At 37.2% G+C, this 26,468-nt stretch overlaps 1 protein-coding gene across 3 annotated transcripts in view; it reads right to left on the bottom strand.

Moving 5' to 3' along the window:
* The window catches only part of RBM41 (RNA binding motif protein 41), a 79,402-nt gene extending 54,910 nt beyond the window's left edge, over positions 1–24,492 (bottom strand). Inside the window, exons 1-5 of one of the 3 annotated variants that reach the window (XM_045817519.1) lie at positions 24,456–24,492; positions 21,454–21,570; positions 20,703–20,895; positions 20,205–20,409; positions 18,183–18,254 (exon numbers count right to left, since the gene is read on the bottom strand). In XM_045817519.1, coding sequence (XP_045673475.1) covers positions 18,183–18,254; positions 20,205–20,409; positions 20,703–20,895; positions 21,454–21,570; positions 24,456–24,463 — 595 coding nt within the window. In that variant the 5' untranslated portion in view covers positions 24,464–24,492. Of the gene's footprint in view, positions 1–18,182; positions 18,255–20,204; positions 20,410–20,702; positions 20,896–21,453; positions 21,571–24,144; positions 24,426–24,455 lie in introns of those variants that run through there. The other 2 variants (XM_045817518.1, XM_045817520.1) reach the window with 2 other exon arrangements.
* Positions 24,493–26,468: the final 1,976 nt, after the last annotated feature.

Raw genomic sequence — 26,468 nt, 5'->3', positions numbered from 1 at the left:
TTGAGATGGCATTACCAGTTAGGGGCTAAGACGAGTCTGATAAAATACTTTTAAAAAGAAACATGGGAAAGGTGGATATGGAAAGATGGCAGCAAAGTAGGAGAATATATGGTGCACCACCTCCCAGGCCAGACTAGAAATAAGATTAAAGAGAACAATCACCGGAGTTAAACCTAAGGCTACTTGAAAAAGATACTTCTAACCAAAGATGGCCTAATGACCACCCCTAGACTGGTAGGAAGGGCAGGAACATCTTAAAGGAACAGGCTTTGCACACATGGGTGGAGGGTAAGGCAGCAGGTCAGTGGCTCAAGGTGGTGTTGTGGCTGTGTGAGCTTCCTCTTGAGAGGAATGAAGCCAGAACTATAGACTTGTCTCCCAAGCACAGAGGGCCAGTGCCAAGATTGGCCGACCATGCAGCATCTAGTGGTAAAAGGCCATAGGGGTTCTCTCTGCTGGGTAGAGATGAAAACCGCTGGAGACAAACCCACCATCTTATTTTTTTCCCTTAAAGGGGCAAAGCACCGGTTTTGTGTTTGCGTCTACTCACCTTGGGCCACAGTGAAGGAAGGTCAGTGCAGACTGGAGTCAAGGGAGGAGAGGCTGGAGTGGGAAGTACTAGGGAGCGACTAAGGGGAATAATGGTGGTAGGATTTTCAGGGCTGGGATACTGTGTTCCACAGTGGCCATCTTTCTTGAAAAAAGTTAGCCTCTTCCAGGGGACAATCAATTACCTTACCCTGTGGATACCACTCCCCCCACCCTCTAGAAATCCCCTTGCCACAACCTCTGAAATCCTGTTTGCTTCACTCAGCAACATTTTTGTTCTTTTGTTTGTTTTTTTCAGTTTTGCTCAGTTTTGGTGCATTGTTTGTTTGTTTTTCTTTCTTTTCTCCCAACCAGCGCTATAACATTTGCTGAGCAAACATTAACATAAACAACATAACCACAGGTCATCAGATACTGGTAGTAGTGCATAGCCAACCCATACACTATCCTGGGAAACAGACTGGTGCTTCCTCTTCACCAGAGAGCCACAGAAACACCCTCCTGGCATCCAGCAGACAGAAAATCTGGGCTCTGGAGGCCTACCAGGGGCCCTCCCTGCTGAGTACAGGGAAATAATCTCAGGCAGACTCAGACTAGAGGCTCAGGAGAGGGGGAACACATCCACCATCTTCCCTGAAGTCTAAAAGGCACCTGCCACAGGAGATCTGGGAATCACAAGCCCCTGTTTCCACCAGAAGCCCTTTCAAAAATAGTCAGTTCTGTGATTAGTCTAAGATTGACAGCAGGCCAGCAGGCAGAGACAGGCAAAATTGAAACCTTCAGTGACTTGAGATGTTTGCTGACACACCCCTGGACCCAGTGTTAATAAAACCCTGCTTTGCGAGCAGACATGCCCAGATGAATCAGCCACAAACTGTGGACCACTTGAGCTTCGAAAGGCTGCTGAGGGCTAGCCATGTACAGCACCCAACACTGGCTCACACCACATTTAGACATCAGAGCCCTATCCAACTAAAGAAATCAGACACAAGCACTAAACTCTGCTGAGGCAAATCCACTTGGTTCTTTTTCTATTATTTTTGCTATTTTTCTGTTTCATAGCCTTTTTATTATTTTTTGTCTATTTTTTTCTTTTATTTTTGCTCTAATTGTTATTTTAATTGTTTTATTTGTGCTCTAATTGTTATTTCATATCTCCTATTTTATTCTTATCTTTGATTATTCCATTGCTCCCTTCTTCTCTCCTTTCATTATTTTTGTTCTTCTGTGTTCCTTTCTCCCATTTTCCTCTTTGAATTCACTGCTGGTTATAGTTCTCTTCCCCTTTCTCCTCCTACAATCAGTTTTCTTTTCTCTGGTCTTTTCGTTTCTTTTTCTGTTTCTCCTTCCTCTACTATTCCATTTCCCATTCTGCTTTTATTATTCTTTGCTCTACTGTCATCAATATTTCTGTTGTGTTTTTTCAGGGGGTACTTGTTTTGGTGTTTTTGTGCTGGTTTGCTTTGTTCAGCCAGCACCTATGCAACAGTGAACAACACGTAGTAGAGGTTGAGCCTGTTAGCCAGCCAGCTGGAGGGGAGCTCTCACCAGTGAATGGGCCAATAACAAGAATAAAATACAACAGGAGAGTCCACATAACCCACACAAAGGGCACAGCTAGAGCATCCAGATCAGATGATCTATGAGTCCACACCACTGGGTCCCAGAGGACTTCTAACACATAATGCCGTTCCACAAGACAGAGAGTCAAAAAAAGATCAGTTTAATACATAGAAATAACACAAAGAGACAACTAAAATAGGGAGACAAAGATACCGCCTCCAAGAGAAATAAAAGGAGTAATCTGCAGAAAAGAGCTAAATGAAACCCAGAAAAGCAGCTTATCAAATACAGAATTCAAAACAATGGTTATAAGAACTACATCAACATGAAAAAAAAAAGGACATAGAAACCCTGAAGAAGAACTAGTTGGAAAAAAAAAAGAATGCAATATCTGAAATGAAGAATACACTAGATGGAATTAAAAGCAGGCTAGACAAAGAAGAGTACTGAATAGGCGAGTTGAAATACAAGGTATAAAAAAATCACCCATCCAGAGGAAAAAAATGAAAATAGACTCAAGAAATGAAGATATTTCAGACAGCTTAGTGAAAACCTGACACATAAAAATATTTTATCATATGAATAACAGAGAAGAAGAAAGGGACCAAGGTATATAAAGCCTGTTTGAAAATGAGAGACCATTTCCCTAATTTGGAGAGAGACAGAGTCAAGCAGGTTCAGGAAGCACAGAGAGTCCAAATAAAGATGAAATGAAAGGGGCCCACAACAAGACACATACAATTAAAATGACGAAATTTAAAGACAAAGAGAGATTCGTTTTTTTTTTTTTTTGATTGTATTTATTTATTTTTTAGAGAGGTAAGGGAGGGAGAAAGAGAGAGAGAGAGAAACATCAATGTGCGGTTGCTGGGGGTCATGGCCTGCAACCCAGGCATGTACCCTGACTGGGAATCGAACCTGCGATACTTTGGTTCGCAGCTCACGCTCAATCCATTGAGCTACGCCAGCCAGGGTAAAGACAAAGAGAGATTCTTAAAGGCAGCAAGAGAGAAACAGCTAGTTACCTACAAAGGAGCTCTGATAAGGCTATCAGCAGATTTTCGAACAGAAAACTACAGGCCAGAAGGAAGTGGCTTGAAATATTCCAAGTATTGAAAAGCAAGGACCCACAACCAAGACTACTCTACCCAGCCAGGCTTTCATTTAAAATGGAAGGTGAAAAAAAGTGTTTCCAAGATTTTTCTAAAAAAGCCAAAGGAATCCATTTCCAAAAAGCCAGCATTACAAGAGATGCTAAAGGGACTGCTTTAAGAAGAAGAAATAGAGAGAGAGAGAAAAAAAACACAGGTAAAAAGGAAAAAATGAGCAATGAAAAACTACGTATCACTAATATCCTTAAATTCAAATGGATTAAATGATCCAATCAAAAGATATAGGGTATCTGAATGCATAAAAAAAAATATGACCTGCAAATATCTGCCTACGAAAGATCCACATCAGAACAAAAGATTTATACAGGCTAAAAGGAAGGGATGGAGAAAAATATTCCATCCAAATGGATTTTTAAAAAGCTGAGGTAGCAATACTTATATAAGAAAAAAAAACCCCTCAAAACTAAGGACATAATAAGAGACAAAGAAGGTCACTACATAATACTCACTGGAGCAGTGCAAGAAGAGGACAGAACTCTTGTAAACATATATGCACCTAACATAGGAGCATGTAAATATATAAAGAAAATCTTAAAGGACTTTAAGAAAGAGACTAATAGCAATACAGTCACTGTAGGGGATTTTTCACACTTATCCAAAGGATCTCCTTTCTCTTTGCTATGGGTTGGAACTTTAAATCCCATAGAATACACTCCCACTGTCTTAATCCATTTTGACTTCCCCCTCCAACTGATCACATAAAAGAGTAGGTGGGGGCTATGAACACCAGTATACCTGCTGGAAGAGAGAAACCACCAACAGAGGAACCACCGATAGATAATAACAGAAGAAGGTGAAGGAGTGAGTGGAAGCCACACAGACCAGACCCAGTACCTAACTGGAATTACAACCAAATGGTGGAGAAATTACCCAGAACAAACAACTGAACAACAGCAAGATAGAAGCGTCATAAACTCATTCGACAGACAGAAGAACCAGCTTCAACACAATCTGTCCACACCTGCACACAATGATACAAGACTTGGTGGATGGAGTGTTCCTCAGTAAACCAGCTGCAGGGAAGGGTCCACAAAAGAAAGACACAACAACAATCAAAACCCAAAGACAAACACAGAGCCAACATAAATGACAGCCCAAGAGCAGCAAGTTCAGGACATCAAGGAGACTGCACCACTGAATTTCACAGGTCTCCTACCATAGAAGTTCATACCATAAACCCAGGGGATCAGAAAAGATCAACTTAAGAAGCAGAGGCTAACAAGAAAAGTCTCACAAGAAATGGGAAGACAAAGGCACAAACCCCAAGAGAAAGGAAAGGAGGAAGTTTCAGAAAGAACGGTAAATGAAATAGAGGCAAGTCAACTATCAGATATTGAGTTCAAAGAAGTGGTTATAAGGAAGCTCAATGACCTCACAGTGAATTACCAAAAACAATAGGGAAACTACAATGAACTCACTGTAAACTATATCAACATGAAAAAGGAAATAGAAACTATCAACAAGGGCCAAGAGAAAATGAAGAATACAACTTCTAAATTGAAGAACACAGTACAAGGAATCAAAAGCAGGCTAGAAGAAGCAGAAGATCAAATCAGTGACCTGGAGGAGAAAGTAGAAAAAAACACTGAGAAAGAGCAAGAAAAAGAAAAGAGACTTAGGAAGAAAGAAGAGGATTTAAGGGAAAGGCAGGACAACATGAAACGTAATAATATCTGTACAATAGGCACACCAGAAGGAGAAGAAGACCAAGGGACAGAAAATCTGTTTGAAAAAGTAATGATGGAAAACTTCCCTAATTTGATGAGAGAAAAAGTCACACAAATCCAGGAACCACGGGGAGCTCCAATCAAGAGGAACCCAAAGAGGCCCACTTCAAGATACATCATAATTAGTAGGCAAAATTCCAAGACAGAGAATGATAGAAAACTTCCCTCATTCCAAACTCGGGGTAGCAATAATCATATTGGACAAAGCAGACTTCAAAAAAGGTCCAAAAAATACAACCAGAAGATCACTTCATAATACCAAAGGGAAGAATCCATCAAGAAGACATAAACATTGTAAATATATATGGACCCAACACAGGGGCACCCAAATACATAAGGAAAATCTTGGAGGACTCCAGGAAAGATATTGACAGCAACACAATTATAGCAGGGGTTTTTAACACCACACTGTCAAAAATGGATAGATCTTCCAAACAAAACATCAACAAAGATATTGAGGCATTGAACAATATCCTAGATCAAATGGAATTAACTAACATACACAGAGAGAGACTTTCATCCCAAAGTAGCAAAATACACATTGTTTTCAAATGCACATGGAACATTTTCAAAGACAGACCACGTGACAGGACACAAAACAAGCCTCAACAATTTCAAGAAAATTGAAATCATATCAAGCATTTTTCCTTTCCACAAGAGAGTGCAACTGAAAACCAACCTCAAGGAAAAAACTCAAAAACACTCAATCCCATGGAGATTGAACAGCATGCTATTAAAGAATGAATGCATCAGGTATGAGATCAAGGAAGAAATCAAAAAGTTCCTGGAAACAAATGTAAATGAACTCACAACATCCAAAACTTATGGGACACAGCAATGGTAGTCCTGAGAGGGAAGTACATAGCTATAGTGCCCTACCTAAAATAGACAGAAACGTTTCAAATAAGCAATCTATACCTACACCTACAAGAACTGGAAGAACAAAGACAGCCCAGAGCCAGTAGAAGAAAGGAAATAACCAAGATTATGAGAGAATTAAATGACATAGAGACTAAAAGCACAATTCTAAGGATCAAGAAATCAAGGAGCTGGTTCTTTGAAAAGATAGGCAAAATCAACAAGCCTTTAAGCTGACTCATCAAGAAAAAAAAAAAGAGAGGACCCAAACACACACAATCAAAAACAAAAGAGGAGAGATTACAACTGATACCACACACATACAAAGGATTGTAAGAAATTACTATGAAGAACTATATGCCAAGAAATTTGAAAACCTAGGTGAAATGGACAAGTTTCTAGAAAAATATAATCTCCCAAAATTGAATGAAGAAGAAGCAGAAAGCCTGAACAGACCAATAACAGCTGATGAAATTGAGGCAGTAATCAAAAAACTCCTGACACACAAAACCCCTGGACCAGATGGTTTCACAGGAGAACTCTACAAGGCATTTAAGGAAGAGCTAACCCCTGTTCTTTACAGACTATTACAAAAAATCCAAAAAGATGGGAGACTCTGAAACTCTTTTGATGAAGCCAGCATCATCCTAATCCCAAAACCAGATAAAGACACAACAAAGAAAGAAAACTTCAGGCCAATATCACTGATGAACACAAATGATAAAATCCTCAACAAAATATCAGCAAACAGCATCCAAGAATACATTAAAAAGATTATACACCATCAAGTGGGATTCAGCCAAGGGATGCAAAGATAGTAGAATATTCACAAATCAATAAATGTAATACATCACATGAACAAAAGCAAAGACAAAAACCACATGATCACATAAATAGATGAGGAAAAAGCATTTGATAAGGCACAGCACCCATTTATGATAAAAACACTCAGCAAAGTGGGAATAGAGGGAGCATTCCTCAACCTAATAAAGGCTATCTATATATGAGAGACCTACAGCCAACATCATGTTCAATGAGTAAAAACTAAAATCATTCCCACTAAGATCAGGAACAAGACAAGAATGTCCGCTTTCACTACTCCTATTCAACATAGTAGTAGAAATACTAGCCACAGCATTTAGACAGGAAAAGGAAATAAAAGGCATCCAAATTGGAAAGGAGGAAGCAAATCTGTCATTGTTTGCAGATGACATGATAGTATACATAGAATATGCTATAGATTTCACCAAAAAACTGCTCGACCTAATAAGTGAATTTGTCAAAACAGTGGGATACAAAGTCAATATTCAGAAATCAAAGGCATTTTTGTACACCAACAAAGAAATATCAGAAACAGAAAACAGGAAAAAATCCCATTTGATACAGCAAGAAGAAAAATAAAGTACCTAGGAATAAACCTAACCAAGGAGGTAAAAGACCTGTACTCAGAAAACTACACAACACTGAAGAAAGAAATTAATGAAGACACAAACAAATGGAAGCATGTATCATGCTCATGAATTGGAAGAAGTAACATCATCAAAATATCCATATTACCAAAAGCAATTTATAGATTCAATGAAACCCCTATTAAAGTATGAATGGTATATTTCACAGATATAGAACAAACCTTTCAAAAATTTATATGGAACCATAAATGACCCCGAATAGCTGCAGCAATTTTGAGAAAGAAGAACAAAGTGGGAGGGATCACAATACCTCATATCAAACTGTATTACAAGGCCACTGTAATCAAAACAGCCTGATAATGACTTAAGAACCGACATATAGACCAATGGAACAGAATAGAGGGCCCAAGTCACTATGGTAAATTAATGTTTGACAAAGTGGGCAGGAGCATAAAATGGAGTAAAAATTGCCTCTTCAGCAAATGATGTTGGGAGACCTAGACAGCTACATGCTAAAAAATCAAACTTTATCACCAAATTACACCATACACAAAAATAAATTCAAGATGGATCAAAGACTTAAATATAAGTCGTGACACCATTGAAATCCTAGAGGAAAACACAGGCAGTAAAATCTCAGATATTCCATGAGGCAATAGTTTCACTGACATATCCCCTAGAACAAGGGACATAAATGAAAGAAAAAACAAACAGGACCTCTTCAAAATGAAAATTTCTGCATGGCTAAAGAAAATAGCATTAAAATGAAAAGAGGACCAACTGTATGAGAAAATATATTTGCCAATGATACCCCAGATTAGGGTTTGATCTTCAAAATACATAAAGAACACACATGACTCCACTCCAGGAAGACAAACAATCCCATTAAAAAATGGGTGAAAGACCTGAACAGACACTTCTTCCAGGAGGACATACAGACGGTCCAGTGACATATGAAAGGGTGCTCAGCATCATTAGCTGTCAGAGAGATGCAAATTAAAACCATAATGAGATACCACTTTACACTGATCAGAATGGCCATTCTAAACAAATCAACAAACAAGTGCTGGCAATGTTGTGGAGAAAAAGGAACCCTAGTACCCTGTTGGTGGGAATGAAGACTGGTGTAGCCACTGTGGAAAACTGTATGGAATTTTGGGAACAACTGTAATTGAATAACAATAAAAAAAACAACTAAAGATGGAACTGACTTATATGACCCAGTGATCCCATTGCTGGTATTATACCCTAGTAATCCTGAAACTCCAATTCAAATGCAGCTGTGCATCCCAGTGTTCATAGCATCATTATTTACAATAGGCAAGTGCTTGAAACAGCCAAAGTGCCTATCAGTAAATGAGTGGATCAAAAAACTGGTTCATTTACACAATGCAATACTATGCAATAAGGAAGGAAGGAAGGAAGGAAGGAAGGAAGGGAGGGAGGGAGGGAGGGAGGGAGGGAGGGAAAGAAAGAAAGAAGAAAGAAAGAGAAAGAAAGAAAGAAAGAAAGAAAGAAAGAAAGAAACTCCTATCCTTCACGACAGTATGGATGGAACTGGAGAGCATTATGCTAAATGAAATAAGTGAGGTGGTGAAAGACAAATACCATATGATCTCCCTTATAAGTGGAACCAAATCAACAATACAAAAAAAATGAGCAAAACAGAATCAGAGACATGGAAAGAGAGAACAAACTGACAGTGATCAGAGGGGAGGGGGAGGGGCATAACAAGGGAAAGAAGAGGAAGGAGCAAGTCAAGGAACATGAGTAGAGGACTCATGGGCATGGACAATGGGGGATTGACTAGGGGGTAGGTGGGCAGGGCAGGGGAGTGCAACAGGGTAAAAGTGGGACAGCTATAACTGAACAACAATAATAAAAAATACAAATAAAAAAGAAATAAGAACTGAAACTCTAAAACTCCTGGAAGAAAACATAGGGATACAGCTTCCTGACACTGGTAACACTGGTATTGGCAAGGATTTCCTGAATACAACCCAGAAAGCACAGGCAACAAAAGCAAAAAGAGGTGAGCAAGACTACACTAAAGTAAAAAACTTCTGCAGAGCAAAAGAGACTAATAATAGAGTAAAAAGCCACCTACGGAATGGGATAAAATATTTAAAACCATTTACTTGATGAGGAGTTAATATCCAAACATACAAGGAACAACTCAATGACATAAAAACAAAACCTGATTTTTAAAATGGGCAAAGTATTTGAACAGACATTCTCCAAAGTATGTATAGAGAAGATGTACAAATGACCAACAGGCACATGAAAAGATCTTCAACATCACTAAACATCAGGGAAATGCAAACCAAAACCACAATAAGATTATATTATGAATATAAACAAAAGAAGTGTCAGTAAGGATCTGGAAAAACTGGGATTCTTATACACTTTTGGTGGAAATGCAAAATGGCATGACTGCTACAGAAAGCAGTATGGAAGCTGCACAAAAGATTAAAAATACAAATACCATGCAATAAAGCAACCTCACTTCTAAGCACTTATCCAAAAGACTTGAAATTGGGGTCTCCAAGAGAAATCTCATTCACATATTCATTACAGCACTATTCACTATAGCCAAGATATGGAAATAACCTAATGTCCACAGATAGATGCTATTCAATGGTTATAAATTTTCAGTTATACAAGATGACTGAGTTCCAGAGATCTGATGGACAACACTGTACCTATCATTAACAATACTGTATTGTACACTTCAAATTTGTTAAGAGGTAAATCTCATGTTAGGTTCTTACCACAGTGTATAAAAGAAAGAATAATAGGGAATGAGATGTCCATGGTAGGCTTTGAAAAGTTCAGACATTTTTCTGAGACTCTAGAAAGTCATAAACATGTGCTGAGCTAACTGTATGCCCAGGAAAGTTAGGGTATAAGAAGTCAGTAATTTCTCACTTCTGGCTGACCTTCACATTCTACACAAGCAGAAAGTGAAGTCTAAGGAACAATTGGAAACTAACTACCTGTCTGAACCTTGAAAGAGTGACCAAACACACACGCATACACACATATGCATATGTTTGGTAGAGGTTTGTTGGTTTTTTTGGTTCCAGGATTTTAAGTAAAATTCTCCCTAGTCATTAGCAGACTACTTTGCTAACTGAACAAAGACTTCGGTGGCTGCACATGTGAAAGAATTCAAAATTTACAGAATTGGTCCAGCAAAGTCATTAAACAAATAGCAACAACAACAAATCCTGGATGTGGGGATTGATTGATTGATTTTCAGAGTTGTTACATTATTTTAAATGTCTAATTTATAACAAAAATTATAAGACTACTACAAACTAAATATTTGTGCACCGCACCCTTTATATGTTGAAACCCTACCATTACTGTGATGGTAATATGGAGTGGGATTCTTTGAGAAGTAATTAGTGTTAAATGAGGTCATGAGAGTGGGAACTTCATGAATGGGATTAGCACCCTTATATGACTCATCAGAAAGTATAGTATGCTTCTCTCTGCTCACTGCCATGTGAGGATCTAATGAGAGGCTGGCAGTCTGCAACCCAGAAGAGGGCTCTTCATCAGAACCTAATCATGCTGGAACCCTAATCTCAGACTTCTAGCCTCTAGAACTGTGAGAAATAAACCTCTCTTGTTTATTAGTCACTCAGTCTTTGGTACTGTATTACGGTACCTTGAGCTAAGACAAAGACATTGCCAAAATCGAAACAAAACAAAACAAAACAAAACAGAACAACCCCCAAAACAAAAACTCAGCAAAGTATGGCCCATGCACAGGAAATTGATCAAAACTATATTTAGGAAGTACATGTGAATTCTCAGACAAAACTTTAAACTAGTATTATAAGTTCTTCAAACAACTAGAGGAAATTATGTATAAACTAAAAGAATGTTTCAAAATTCCTTACCAAACAGGCAATAAAAATAAAGAGAAAGAAATTACAATAAAGAACCAAATAGAAATTCAGGAGTTGAAACATACAATAAGTGAAATAAAAAATACACTAAAGGGACCCAATAGAAGGTCTGAGCTGACAGAAGGATCAGCAGGCTTTGCGATATGTTGACTACCTCATCTGAGGAAGACTACTTAATGTGAGTAGCAGAAAGAAAAAAAATAAGAGACTCAGAGACCTGTATGAGACCATCAAGCATACAAGCATGTGCATAATAGAAATCTCAGAAGGAGAGGAAGGAACAAAAAGAATATTTGAAAAAATAATGGCTGAAAACTTCCCAAATTGATGAAAAACATTGATCTACACATCATAGAACCTTTATAGGCCCCAAGTAAGATAAACTCAAGGATATCTACTTGGAGTCTGTCCAAAGAGAAACTTAGACATGTAGTCAAATTATCAAAAGAGAAAGACGAAGAACAAATCTTAAAAGCAGCAAGAGAAAAGAGACTCATCATAGACAAGGGGTCCTAACATTAACTTCTCAATAGAAACTATAGGGGCCAAGGCAGTAAGGTGACATTTGATATGCTGAAAGAAATAGATCACATAGGTAAACATAAAGTATAAATGTTTTTGTCTTTGCAACTCTTTCTCTTGTCCTATCTGACTTATAAGATAAAGGCATAAAACAATAATTATAAAGTTGATGAGCTTAAAATCTATAAAGAGGTAATTCATATGACAATAATAGTATTGGGTTGGCCAAAAAGTTCATTTGGTCTTTCTGTAAGATGGCTCTAGTAGCATTTAGTTGTCCTTAAGGTCATTTGAAACAATTTTGTTAGATTGTATTGTGACAGGTGTCACATCAGCATGCTTTAAAAATCTTATGAAAATTGGTGAATTTTTGTGTAGCTATTTTAATACTGAAGGTGGAAGAAAATAAATAGCCTTTTTGGCATATTGTGCTTTATTATTTCAAGAAATGTAAAAATGCAACTGAAACACACAAAAAAGATTTGTGCAGTGTATGGAGAAAGTGCTGTGACTGATGGAACATGTCAAAGTGGTTTGTGAAGTTTCATGCTGGAGATTTCTTGCTGGATGATGCTTCACAGGTGTGCAGACCAGTTGAATAGCAATCAAGTAAAAACATTAATTGAGAACAATCAATGTTAAACGACACGGGAAATGGAAAACATACTGAAAATATCCGAATCTATAAAGTTACTGATGAAAATGAAAAATATGTCTTATTTTACAGAAAAAAACTATATGGACTTTTTGGCAAACCCAACAGAAAGGAGGAAGAAGAGAACAGGCCTAAATAGAAACAAAGTTTTTGAATATTATTAAAATTAAGTTGGTATTAATAAAAACTAACTTGTTTAAGGTAAGAGGTTAATTATAATCCTCACGGCAACTACTAAAAGAATAACTTTAAAAATAGTAAAAGCAGCAATAAGTTAATTTAAAATGATATCCTGGAAAAACCCATTTAACATTAAGGAATAAATGGAGTAAGAGAAGAACAAAAAAGATATAAGACATATATATACACAAAAATAGCAAAATGGCAGATTCTGTAAAGACTACTTTATCAACTGACTTCAATTACTTACATTAATTATAAATGAACTAAACACTTTATTGAATTACAGAACAGATTAAAAAGAAAACATGATCTACCTATTTGCTGACTATAATTTAGATGCTTTAAAAAGGTTGAAAGGATAAAAAAAGATATTCAATGAAAAAAAGAAGCAAAGTATAGTAGGGTATAAGAATTCTGAGCCTTCTTTCCTTTTTCCTTGGTAAGCCTAGCTAAAGGATTCTGAATTTTGTTGCTCTTTCCAACGATCAACATTGGGTTTGTTAATCAACCAAAAAATCTGTATATTTTCAGTTCTCTATTTCATTTATTTTGGCTCTAATCTTTATTATTTCTTTCAGCTTTCTGTGGGTTTAGTTTGCTCTTCTTTTTGTAGTTTCTTTTTTATTAAGACTATTTCTTTTTTAAAAAAATATTTTGTTTTATTATTTATTTCTACAGAGAAGGGAAGGGAGGGGGAAATGGAGAGAAACATCAGTGTGTGTTTGCGTTTTGCGCATCCCTCACCGAGGACCTGGCCAATAACCCAAGCATGTGCCCTGACTGGGAATCGAACCAGTGACCCACTCAGTTCACAAGCTGGTACTCAATCCACTGTGCCACACCAGCCAGAGTAGCCTTAATTTTCTTAGAGCGGTTATAGGTTCACAGCAAAATTGGAGGGAAGGCACAGAAATTTCCCACACAGTCCCCTGTACCCATGCATGCGTAGTTTCCTGCACTATCAATATTACCTACCAGAATGGTACATTTTTTACAAATAATGAACATACATTGACACATTTTAATTTCCCAGTCTATGATTTACATTACACTTCACTCTTGGTGTTGTACATTTTATGGGTTTGAACAAATTTTTATAGTTTCTTAAGGCAGAAGTTTTGGTTACTAATTTGAGATCTTTCTTTACTAATAAGGGTATTTACATTATTAAATATCTCCTTGAGTACTGCTTTTTCTACATTTTGTAAGTTATGATATGTTAAGTTTTGTTTTTATTCATCTCAAAGTATTCTCTAATTTCCCTTGTGACTTTTTTTGATTTACTGGTTATTCAGTAGAGTATTATTTAATTTCCACATATCTGTCAATTTCTTAATGTCCTTCTATTATTGATTTCTAATTTTATTCTACTGTGAAAGAAAGTGGTGAGAGTGGACATCCTTGTCTTACTCCTGATATTCGGGGAAATTTTTCAGCCTTTCACCATTAATTATGATGCTCATTATTAACACAAATATATGACCAATTGATTTCTGACAAAAATGCAAAGGCAAGTAAATGGAGAAAGAATGCTCTTTTCAACAATTAGTGCTGGAACAATTGGACATTCATAAGAAAAGAAGTGGAACTCAACTTAAACCTCACACCTTATATAAACATAAAGTCAAAAGGGATCACAGATTTAAATGTAAAATATGCAACTATAAAACGGTTAGAAGAAGAGAAAGGAAAAAATATTTTTCATAATCTGGTGTTAGACAAAGGGACTTAGACAAGAAAAAAACAAACAAACCATGATCCATGAAAGAAAAAACTAACATACTGGATTATATCAAAATTTAAAACATTTTCTCTGAGGCAAAAAAAAAACAAAAAAAACAACCCTTGTACAATGAAAACAACAAAATACTGCTGAAAGAAAAAGGGTCACAAATAAATGCAAAGACATCCCATGTTCATGGATGGAAGACTTAATACTGTTAAGATGTAAATACTACCCTAAGTGATCTATAGGTTCAATACAATCTCTATCAAAACCCCAATGACAATTTTTACAGAAATAGGAAAAGCTATCCAAAAATTAATATTTTATTTCAAGGGACCACAAATAGAGAAAAGAATCTTGAAAAAGAAGAACAAAGTTGAAGTGTGTAGGAAACCAGCTTGGAAATGGTGAATGTGACTCAGCCCTGCATTGGAAAGCCAACAGGAGCAAAGTGGTGGGCAGGAAACCTCAGACCACTTTTCCTGTGGGAACCAGGCCCAGAAAATGTATCCTGACTGTTTTGGCTTGCTCTTGCTAAAACTCCCTCACCCTGGTCTGAAACAGTAGATGTTTATTGCCTATTTTCAAGGTAATTTCCAAAGCCTGTATGAACTTTCCCAAGGACAGAGTGTAATCTGCTTGCCACCTTTCCCTTCTGCATGTTATTTTGGTTTCCTTGATTGTACTTAAAATGTAGACAACAACATTCTATGCAATAGATAATAAGACCCGAGAGAAACAATAAAAGCCTGTCTAGGCAAGGGTCGGGGCGCTCTCCCCTTGAGAGAAGCAGCCATAGGACTCTCATATTAAGAGAGTACCTGTACCATCCCTTTTTCTCCACAGGACTTCTGTAGTCTGTGTGAATTTGTTCATCACATCCACAACACACAGACCCCGCTGGCCAGAGTCTGCATCAGAAGTTGTTACATTTACTATTTTCAAAACTTACTACAAATCTGCAGTAATTACAACAGTGTGGCACTGGCATAAACACAGACATATATGACTACACCAATGGAAACAAATGGAGAACCTCTTGTATTAATGGTCATATGATTCTCAGAGAGGATGCTAAATTTATTCAGTGGAGAAGGACAGTCTTTTCAAAAAGTAGTACTGGAAAAACTAAACACCAACATTAAAAAAATGAAGTTGGAGCATTACACCCTAACAAAAAAGTAACTCAAAATGGACTAAAGACTTCAATGTAGGAGCTAAAACTGTAAAATTCTCATAATATAGGAGAAAAGCTTTATGACATTAGATTTGGTAGTGATTTATTGGACATGACAGCAAAAACACCAGTAAGAAAATAAAAAATTAAGAAAGTGGATTTCATCAAAAAGAAAAACTTCTGTGCATCAAAGGCCACTATCACCAGAGTGAGAAGGCAACCCATAGAAAGTGAGAAAATACTGCCAAATCATATATCTGATAAGGCATCAGTATCCAGAATATATAAAGAACTCCTACAACCCAACAGCAAATAAACAAACAACTCATTAAAAAAACAGCAAAGGACTTAATTAGACATTTCTCCAAAGATACACAAATGGCCAAAAAGCACATGAAAAGATGCTCAATATCACTAGTCATTAAGGAAATGCAAACCAAAACTACAAGGAAATACCACTTCATACCCATTAGGATGGCTTTATAAAAAATAATAGAAGAAAATAGGTGTTGACAAGGGTATGGAGAAATTGAAATCCTTGTTTATTGCTAGTGGGTATGTAAAATGGTATAGCTCTATGGAAACCAGTACGGTGTTTACTCAAAAGATTAAACATAGAATTACCATATGATCCATTAATTCTACTTCTGAGTATATACCCAAAAGAACTGAAAGCAGGGACTCAAACAGATATTTGTACATCCAGGTTCATAGCAGCATTATTCGCAATAGCTAAAAGGTAAAAGCAAACAAGTGTCTATTGACAGATGAATGGATCTTAAAAATGTGATGTATCTATACAATGGAATATTATTCAGCCTTAAAAAAGGTTCACCCTGATCAGTGTAGCTCAGTTGCTTGGGTTTTGTTCTGCAAACCAAAAGGTTGCCAGCTTGATTCCTGGTCAGGGCACATGCCTGGTAATGCATATGAGAAGCAACCAATCGATGTTTCTCTCTCACATCGATGTTTTTCTCCCTCTTTCTTTCTCCCTCCCTTCCCCCTCCCTAAAAATAAAGAAATATATTTTTTATAAAAGGAAAGAAATTCTGACACATACTACAACATGGATAACATTGAGGAATTATGCTAAGTGAAATAAGTCAGACACAAAAGGACAAATAGTGTATGATCCCAATTATATGAGGTACCTAGAGTCAAATTCATAGAGATGGAAAGTAGAATGGTGGTTGCCAGGGATGGAGGGGAAGGGGGAATGGGGAATTACTGTTTAATGGGTACAGAGTTTCAGTTTGGGAAGATGAAAAAATGGTGTAGATGGATGGTGGTGATGATCACACAACATTGTGAATGTGCTTTATACCATAGAACTGAACTCTTAAATATGGTTAAAATGGTCAATTTTAGTTAGATATATTTTACCACAATAAAAAATTTGTTCTGCAAAAGACAGAGTTAAAAGAATGAAAAGACAAGCTACACGCTGGGATAAATATTTGCAAATCAGATATCCAACAAAGAATTGTGGTTAAAACAAAGAACTCTCAAAAGTCATCAGGAAGAAAATAAACAGCCCAATTAAAAAACAGCAAAAGATTTGGACACTTTAGCAAACCGGATATAAGGATGGCAAATAGCATATGAAAAGATGTCCAACATCATCAGCCACTAAAAAAATGCAAATTAAAACTACAATGAAATACCACTTCACAGCTAATTGAATAATTAAAATACTAACAATATCAAATGCTGACAAAGATGTAGAACAACTGTACTCTCATACATTGCTGGTGAAAATGTAAAATAATTCAGCCACTCTGGAAAATGGTTTGGCAGTTTCTTATAAAGTTAAACACTTACCATATCACCCAGTAATCCCACTCATAGATATTTACCTTAGAGAAATAAAAATTTTACGTTCACACAAAAACGTGTACAAGGATGTTCATATAAGTATTATTCAGAATCATTATAACCTGAAAACAGCTCAAATACACATCAATGGGTGAATGGATAAACAAACTTTGGAACATCCACACAATGGAATATTACTTAGCAAAATGAATGAACTCTGATACACACAGCTTGGATGAATCTCAAAGGCATTATGCTGAATGAAAGAAGCCAATCTCAAAAGATTACATATCATATGATTCCATTTGTATGACATTCTATAAAAGATAAAACTACAGTGATGGAAAACAGATCAGTGATTGCCAGAGATTATGGGTGGAGCTGGGGTGACTATCGATGGACAGTATGAGGAAATTTTAGGGTGATGGAGCTGTTCTTTATCCTGACTGTGGTGGTGATTACATGAATCTACATGAGTTACAATTCACAGAATTGTATACCATAAAAATATCAGGCAATTTTATTGCAAGTTCATTTCAAAAATAAAAGAAAATATTAGCTATTATGTCATCATCATTAATAGTTTTACTTTACTGATTAATAAAAATATTCAATATTACTTGTGAAATAGATCTCAAAAGCATTAAGGTTATTTTATGCCTGGTACAATAAACTTAAAGCTATAAAGAAAAATCAACAACACTAAATGTAAAAGTTTTACAACTTCTACTTGCTCCTTTCATTCATATTCTACAGCAGGATAATATGCTCCCTCTGGATCATTTCCTAGTAAACACTGTCATGTACTAGATATGGAATATGGAATAAAATAAGTACTCAACTTACAAGTCTGGGACCCTAGGTTACATTCCTAAATCTAACACTGTAAGAAAACTCTCGACTTGCCTTTTGTGCCTAATTTTATCTTCCTCTTCATTGAGGTCATGTACTTGTCTGCACTTGTCTTTTTGTGGTATGCTGTGAAGGTTTAAAGCAAGGAGTTTCAAAGATAGGAAACACAACAGATTCATACACCACCCACCCACCTCCAAATACCAGGCACTGCTCTAAGTGATTTACACATATTACCTCAATCCTCCTAACAATCCTACTATATAGCTACTATTAATATATTCTCATTTTACAGATGAAAACTGAAGCACAGAGTGGTAACATGCCCAAAATCTTATAGCTAGTAAGTGGGGAACCAGAATTTTCCCAGGAGTCTACCTCCAAAACCCATGTTCTTAATCAGCATGCTATAATGTGTCTACAAAAGTCTATTTATTTGTTCTTGTCCTTTCACCACTGCTCTTCCAGGTCTATGGTCTCTAACAAATCATTCATTCATTCTCAAGGCTTTACCTCTCATCTAAGCATAGATGATGCCCAATTCTGTAGATCTAATTCTGACCTCTCTCCTGTGCTTCAACTGTTGCATTTCCAATTGCCTCCTCAATATTTGCATTTAATGATCCTGCCATTCTCACAAATTCAACAGGTTCAAACTCAAACTCATCATTTTCCTCAAAATGTTCCCATAAAACTTTCTTAATGGTGACAACTATTAAGTCACACAGCATTGAAACTTTTGGATTTCCTTATACATATTCCTCCTTGAGTCTCATGCAATAAGTTTTACCAATTCTTCCTCTGTGATGTCTCTTACAACCATAGGTACCTCTCTTTTTACTTCCATTACCATCACTCCAGTCCATTTCTTCATGCCTAAGTGACTGTATTACCTCCTAAATCATTTCCCCTGCTTCCATCTCTTCCTTTCTCTCATCATACAGGGTGGGGCCAAAGTAGGTTTAAAGTTGTGAGTATGTGAAACATGGAGTTCATTCTTGTATTATTTATTAATTATTGTATTGTTTTCCATAAAAACAACTGTAAACCTACTTTTGTGCCACCCTTTATTTCTTGGTCACCAGAGTAATCATTTTCAAATACTGCTTCTCTTATGTTACTCCTGGCTCAAAAACCTTTAACCATATACAAACTAACTGAATAACTAACTCTGTATAGGTCTATACTGCCCACAATAGAAAGGTCAAAAATTGTATCTACCTTCTCTATCACAACACTCCTGAATATGCCATAGTGCTCACAACATCTGCAGCAACTGAAATGCTTTTTCCCTCTGTTCCCTAAATAATAGGTAGTATTAAAGGAACATTTAAATCTTACCTCCTCCAAGAGGCCTTCTTCAGTTATGCCAATGCATAGTAGCCTTTCCCTCCTCTGAACTCCTACAGCATTTAACAACTGTATCTAGCATTGTTACTAAAACGTCATGTTTCTCTCAAATCACTGTAATTGGTGCAAAGTCAGGAACTATTTCTTAAACCTCTGTGCACCTTCCCCAGTGCCTAGCAAAACTTATCTGTTAAACTCATTCTTTCTGGTTAAGACAAAGACCAGAATATCTCTGTGTGTGTGTGTGTGTGTGTATAATATGAATTTATAGTTTAGTCTAAAGACCTTTTACAACCTAGCCTCACTTAATGAGGCTGCCAAGTCTCATCTGTAATTCCCTGCCAAGTCTTAGATTGCCTGCCACACTGAGCTTTTTATTGTTCCCTAGACACACCAGTTCCTTTTTCAATCCTGTTCCTATTCACCTGTTATCTGTAATGTTCTCTTCCCCTTGTTAACCTGACAAATGCCTGTTAATCCATCAAGACTTAGTACAAATGTCAATTTCTGACTCCCCAACTAGGCTTAGATGTTCTATATTCTGTGCTCCCTCGGCATTTTATTCACATCTACAAATACCAATTAAATACATGGCTACACATTCTGCAAGAGTAGTGATAGTTTGTCTTTCTCCTACCCCCTTCACTAACTCTTCATATACAATGCCCTGATGGTAAATCTCTCTCTCAATGAAAAAACATATCAAAGTCAGCGGCAATCACACACCTTGATAATAAAGAGCCTTAAGGAAGGAGTGACGATCAGTTCCCTGAAATAAAGACTTTTCTATTTCCATTTCTCGCCGGGTCAGCTGTTTGCTCTTTGCAAATCTCTGCGGCAGGCAAAGGATGCGATGATGCTCTGATATCCTTTCTTCAATATCTTGAAGACAGTTCTGTATTGCTTCAGGGGTTGCCCTCAGTCTTGTCCTCTGAAACCAGAGAAATGAGAGGGCATAAATTATATAGCGCATACCCTAAAAGGGATGGTCTGATGCCTCAAGTAAGGAAGAAGATGATCAGAGCCCAGAAATGAGCATTTATCAATGTGGTAGCTAAAAAGTCAAGGAATAGTTTGTCTTTTCCCTAGGTCCCTCTCCTACAAACCAAAAAAGATTCAGAAATAAAACTTAGTTTTCAGAGAACTAAAAATAAAAAAGTTCTCAGTGCCAAGTAAAGAGATATTGCTCTTCAGTGTCCAGAAAAAAAAAATTGCCCCACTCACCTTTTCACCTGAAACATGGCTCTTCCAGATCAAGATTTCTGTTTCATTGAGCCCTAGTTCCCTGAGAGAAGCAGTTTCCTGGTCCTTCTCATGTAGTGTTTGGAACTGGGACAAAGTCATAGTCCCAGCTGCTTCCTTCCCAAAGGGCTTGTACATAGTACCAGGAGCAAAGCTCTCTTTCTTAGATACACATCTGCAAACCAAGAAGGAAAAAAGAACATCTTCAAGTTACCCACAATTTCACAGAAATGGGGCTCACCATTAAAAGAGGCACAATGTAACTCACAGGCAATTTGTCTTTCATGTCCTATTGCTAGGCTGAAGCACCACTGCAACTATACCAACAGTCCCCTCATCCAGGACTAATATATAACTGAGTCAAATATTTATTTATTGAGTACCTACCATGCATCAGACACTGTGTTGGGGACTGAGGATTTAACAGTAAAAAAAAAAAAGATAAAAATGGTTTCTGCTTTTGTGGAAGAACAGTGGAAGGAGAGACAAGTAAGCAGGCAATGATAATATTGAGTTGTAAGTGCTACATGTATCAGAGGAAGACACAGGAAAGGTACTTAGTGGAACACGGGGGAATTTGTAGAGGAAGAGACAGAAGCAAAATCCTGCCTAATATGTAGATGTGAACCAAGGAAAGGGGGATGGGAGAGGAGTGTTCCATCCAGGCTTTAAGAGATACCACCTGGAGGTGAGGATCTATGATACTTAACTTGTTTGCAAAATCAATACTTACTCCTCAATGGACACAGAGGTGTCAAGTTGATGCTGAAGGAGGCTTTTCAGCTGCCTTTCCCCTTCTGTTTCCAACTCTTCCAGGACATGCTCATTGCTCTTCACACAGCTGTTTACCCTGGAGTAGACACAGGGATAAATACAGAAAGTAGACAAGATAGTGAAATCTCAAAACATATTCTTTACCTATGTTATCTACCTTTGGTGATCTCATTTGTTCAAAGACCCTTCTCTAATAATTCATTGCCCTTTATTAATCATTATGCAAACATTTATTAAACACCTACTTGCATATAGCACATTGTAAGACACTGATGGAGTCAAAGATATTCAAGACATAGTCTCTATCCTCAAGGAGTTCCCGACTTATTTGGGGAGATGGTGTGTGTGTGTGTGTGTGTGTGTGTGTGTGTGTGTGTGTGTGTGTGTGTGTGTGTGTGTATGTTGTGTGCATGTGCCTGGAAGAGAGGGGAGTGGGAGAAAGGAAAGGAGAGGGGAGGGGAGGACAGAGGAGGTGAGAGGAAAGGAGAAGTGAAGAATGACAATACAAAGAAGCATATGCCAAATTAGTAGGAGTTCACAGAAGTAAGATATACTTGGGAGCTAGGAGGGTAAATGAAGGAAAGAAGAGGGAGAATAAGTATGAGATGTTCTGGGGGATAATGGGAAATTTAATTTAGCTGACATTACAGGGATAATTAGACTCAGATTGCAAATGGCCTTAAATATACCAACTAAGGGGCCTGGGCCTTAATGTATAGGTATTAGAAAGTAATTTATTATGTAGTTAAGTGACATGGTACAAGTGATGGTTTAAGAAAAAGAATGTAGTTATAATATACCTTATGGATTTATAGGAAAGAAATCAGAAGAACTACAGCTAGAAAACTATTCAATTTATCAAAGATAAGGTGGAGAAAGTCTAAATTGAAGTGCTAATAGCGGACATAAATGAAGAGTTAGATGAGAGAGGCCTTTTGAAGGTAGGGGTCAAAGAGAAGTAAAGGATAAGTTCAAGATTTCAAGCTGTGAAATTGACTGAACTATGGTACCAATGAAGGAAAGAGGAAGCTCCACATGAAATAAATGGTTTGGAAAGGGAACATCAGTATTGTTTTAGCCATGTCGAGTCAACTACCATTACAATTGAAACACCAACATGAAGTTCCAGGAAACATTTGAAGACATAATGAGTCCCAGATGACAGTATAAGTGATATTGCCTAAAAGGAAAGGGAGATATGAGAGAACTCTTGCACAGATACGTCTCAGACTGAACACAGAAATATCAAGTCATCTGTAGTATCAGGATCTAGAACTGTGAAAGAGATCTCCAAAGGAGAAAGCATCAAAACAAATGTGAAAAGGGTCATAACATTTTATAGCCTAGGTACTATTGTGTAGAAATCTAGGTAATGCTAACATGAGCCGATTCACTATAAATAATTGAAAACACTTATTAGAGTATAAGGAAATAGAGGAACCACTTAAGTAGGCAACAACAGATTATAAAAGACAACAAAACTGAGCTAACTCCATGAGGAAAATAAATATTAAAATACTTTCCTTACAAAATAGCTCTTTATTACTGGGATCTAGGGAAAGTATCCCTCATAATTATAACCAAGATTTTCATGCTCTAGAAAAACTTATACCTATTTTGGGATATATTAAAATATACCTAGGCCAGGGTTTAAAAAAATCCCTTTTAAGTATCTTAATGTTTAGTTATTACTTAGAATTCAGAAAGTTCTTACTAAGTTTAAAGTTACTTTGAAATGAATAAACCATAGCTAAATATATCAGTACACATGCATCTCAAAAAGAAATGTTGAGTAAAAAAGAGCAAGTCACAGAAAAATGTATACAATACATGTCTATCTATGTAAAGTTAAGAATGGATAAAAGGAGCAACATTTTGTTTAGGGATAAATTCCAAGGTGGCAAAAACTATTTTTTTAAAGCAAGAGAATGATTAGTACAAAATTCTGGATGGTGGTCCCCTCATGGGGGAGAGAGTAGAAGCAATGGCATGGGACACACTGGGGACTTCTAAGATACTGGTACTATTCCAGGTCTAAAGCTTGTATTGGGTATGAGTCTATTATTATTCTTTAAAGTTTATATATACATTATTTTGCATGTACAAGATATATCATAAAAATATTTTTAATAAGTCATTTTGAGGCAGGGAAAATAACCAGTTTTTTAAAAGATGCAGAAAGTGACAGTGCAGGAGAGCATAGTATCAGTAAGAATTTTAAATACACCCCCTTATGCCAGAGCGATTATCCTCCTTGCAGAGTGAATGCAAAACTAAATGATACTTTAAAAAGGCGTGTGTACTAATTGGGAAGCTCAGGCTTTCAACAATGATCCACCAAATTTAAAGCTGCCATTTCCTGCAAAACCAGTAGGGGGAACTGTTCGTAGCACTGCCTTCCTTTTCCTGACCCTGAGTCGATTTTGCACTTGCCTTTTAAATTTGTAGAAACAAAGTATCACTTACTTTAAAATTTGACAACGCTACATGCCCGGTCCCCCGCCCCCCCGAGCACGTCTTCTTTAATACACAAACACTGCAAATAAAGGGCCCACCTTGGTCCCCTTTCTGACAATAAGGTGGAGGCAGGAGGTTGGAGCTGGCCTGGATTTCTCACGCGGTAGACATCAGTTGGCCAAGACCCTTTTACCTGAGGGGGTCCATGTGCAATAGGAAGAAGCAACAGCGTCCGTCCGGCTCCCGGTGCCCGCGCCGTGGCTTAGATGCCTGGGCTGGAAGGGCACGACTATGGGAACCGGCAGCAGCAGCGGCCCTTCCTCAACTTTGCCCTGAAGGCCTGCCTAGCCTGTCTCCCCTATATCCTCCTCCTTTGTCTTCTCTCTCTCACGAAACCGCACCCCGAGACTGTGACATACCCCAAACACGAAATAATAAGAGCCATTTTAAGTTAAAAGGTAAAACAGAGCTACCTTCGCCGCCTGCTCTCAGACAAGACCTTACCTCTTCATGTTTCCACAGGCCCTTATCTCTAACTTGGGTAAATAGACCGCGGACTTCAAGTCCCAGAACTCTGAGCGGCCGACTCAACAGAGACTGTGCTGGAGTGCAGAGCTCTGGGAATTGTAGTAGCGCAGAGCTAAAGAAAGGGAAAGGGAAAGTATGTACTGAATAACCCATAGGTTGTAAACTGTTCAAATATTTCTCTTGAATTTCTTTTAGAGGTTAAAGGCAACACCCAAAATACCCATCTCATAAACCAAGAAGTCACCTTTGGCTTCTTTACCCTCTCATTCGGTATCACCGATTCCCGGCGCCTTCAATTTCTTTCTAATGTTTCCCTATTCGCCATGCTTTTGCTCCCAAGGACTTATTATCCATAGGCTTACCTGCTGTTTTCAGTAGGGTCAACCTGAGGGTCAATCCATCAATGCAGCCAGAAGTTTGACGACGTCACTTGCAATAATGGTTCTCCTCTTGTAACAGAGGCTTACAAGACATTCACTTCCTGAAACTCAGAATTCCATATGTATTCAGGCCTGCGAACATTTTAATTATAGTGAATCAAGAGAGGGATATAGCATAGTGCTTAAGAGCATGAGCTCTTAGTTCCCGGAAATGGAAATAAAAATGATCTTAAATATGTGAAAAGAAAGTTGTATAATCTCACAAGTGACATGGAAATTTCAAAGTACACTGACTATAAAAACACCTGACCTATAATCCTCAAAGCTATCAAGTTCATCAAAAAACATGGAAAATCTGAGAAACTGTCAGAGCCAAAGGAACCAAAAGAGATGTGGTGATGACTAAAGATAATGTGGTATCCTGGATGGGATCCTGGAACAGAAAAAGGGCCCCAGTAAAAACTAAGGAAATATGAATAAACTTGAACTTTACTTAATGATAAGGCTCATGAGCTGTGATAGTTATGTTGAGATGTTAACACTAAGGGAAACTGAGTGGAGGTATACAGAACTCTGTGCTGTGCAACTTTTCTGTAAACCCAAAATGTTCTAAAAAACAAAGTTTATTTTTAAAAAGCACACTAAAGTGACATTTTTGACCTACCATATTGGTAAACATCCACAAGTTTGAGAACACATTTGTTTTGTTGAGATTGTGGGGACATAGGCATTCTCAGTACATTGCTAGTAGGAACATAAATTGGTACCTCTGTGGACAGCAGTTGAAATCATAAATACACATTCCCTTTAGCATGGTAATTGAATGCGTATGAATGGTATTCTCAGTGCTATGTATCCTAATGTATGTATGTGTATATATATTCACTGCAACGTTACTTATAACAAAATACTGAAAACAAATGAAATGTCTATGATGCGATATATACATTCAATGGAAAACTGCAGCAGTCCCAAAGATGAACAACTTCTCTATGGACTGCTACCGAACAACTCTAACATATATTTATTGCAATAGCAAAGTGCAGAACAAGGTATATAGTATGCTTATATTTGAATAAAAGCAGGGGGGAATATGTGTATGTGTTTGCTTATATATTCATAAAATATCTCTGGGAAAACACAGACAAGTAGTAAGCAAATGTCTCCAGGTAGAACTGAACTGGATGGTGAGGTAAGAGTGGGAAAAATTCTTGATATCTTTTTGTACTCTTTGAATTTTGAACTACATGATTATATTACCTAATTATTTTTAAATTAAATCAAACACTTTTTAGATCACACAAAACCAAAGGAAAACATCATGAGTTTGGCAGGGGTGGTGTCACAATGTTTGGATTTCTCAGTTCCCACAGTTACTGACAACATAGCACAGTAGGCAATCTGGATTTGAATTTTTGCTTTGTCAAGTTAAAGACTATATGAGTTTCAATAAGTTTCTTTAACCTATTGAGGCTAGTTTCCTATCTGTAAAATGGGGATAATACCTCAGAATAGAGTGACTATACAGTACTATGAAAAGTGTGGTTTTAAGGTCACTTGACAGTGTGGTCATCTATGAGGAAATATTCCAAGGTTATCCAGTAGGTAC

Source organism: Phyllostomus hastatus, unplaced genomic scaffold (assembly GCF_019186645.2).
Source record: "Phyllostomus hastatus isolate PE091 unplaced genomic scaffold, TTU_PhHast_1.1 phas_scaffold_28, whole genome shotgun sequence".
NCBI lineage: Eukaryota > Metazoa > Chordata > Mammalia > Chiroptera > Phyllostomidae > Phyllostomus > Phyllostomus hastatus.
Note: the sequence above shows the minus strand (reverse complement) of the source record. Positions and strands in the feature narration are given on the sequence as shown.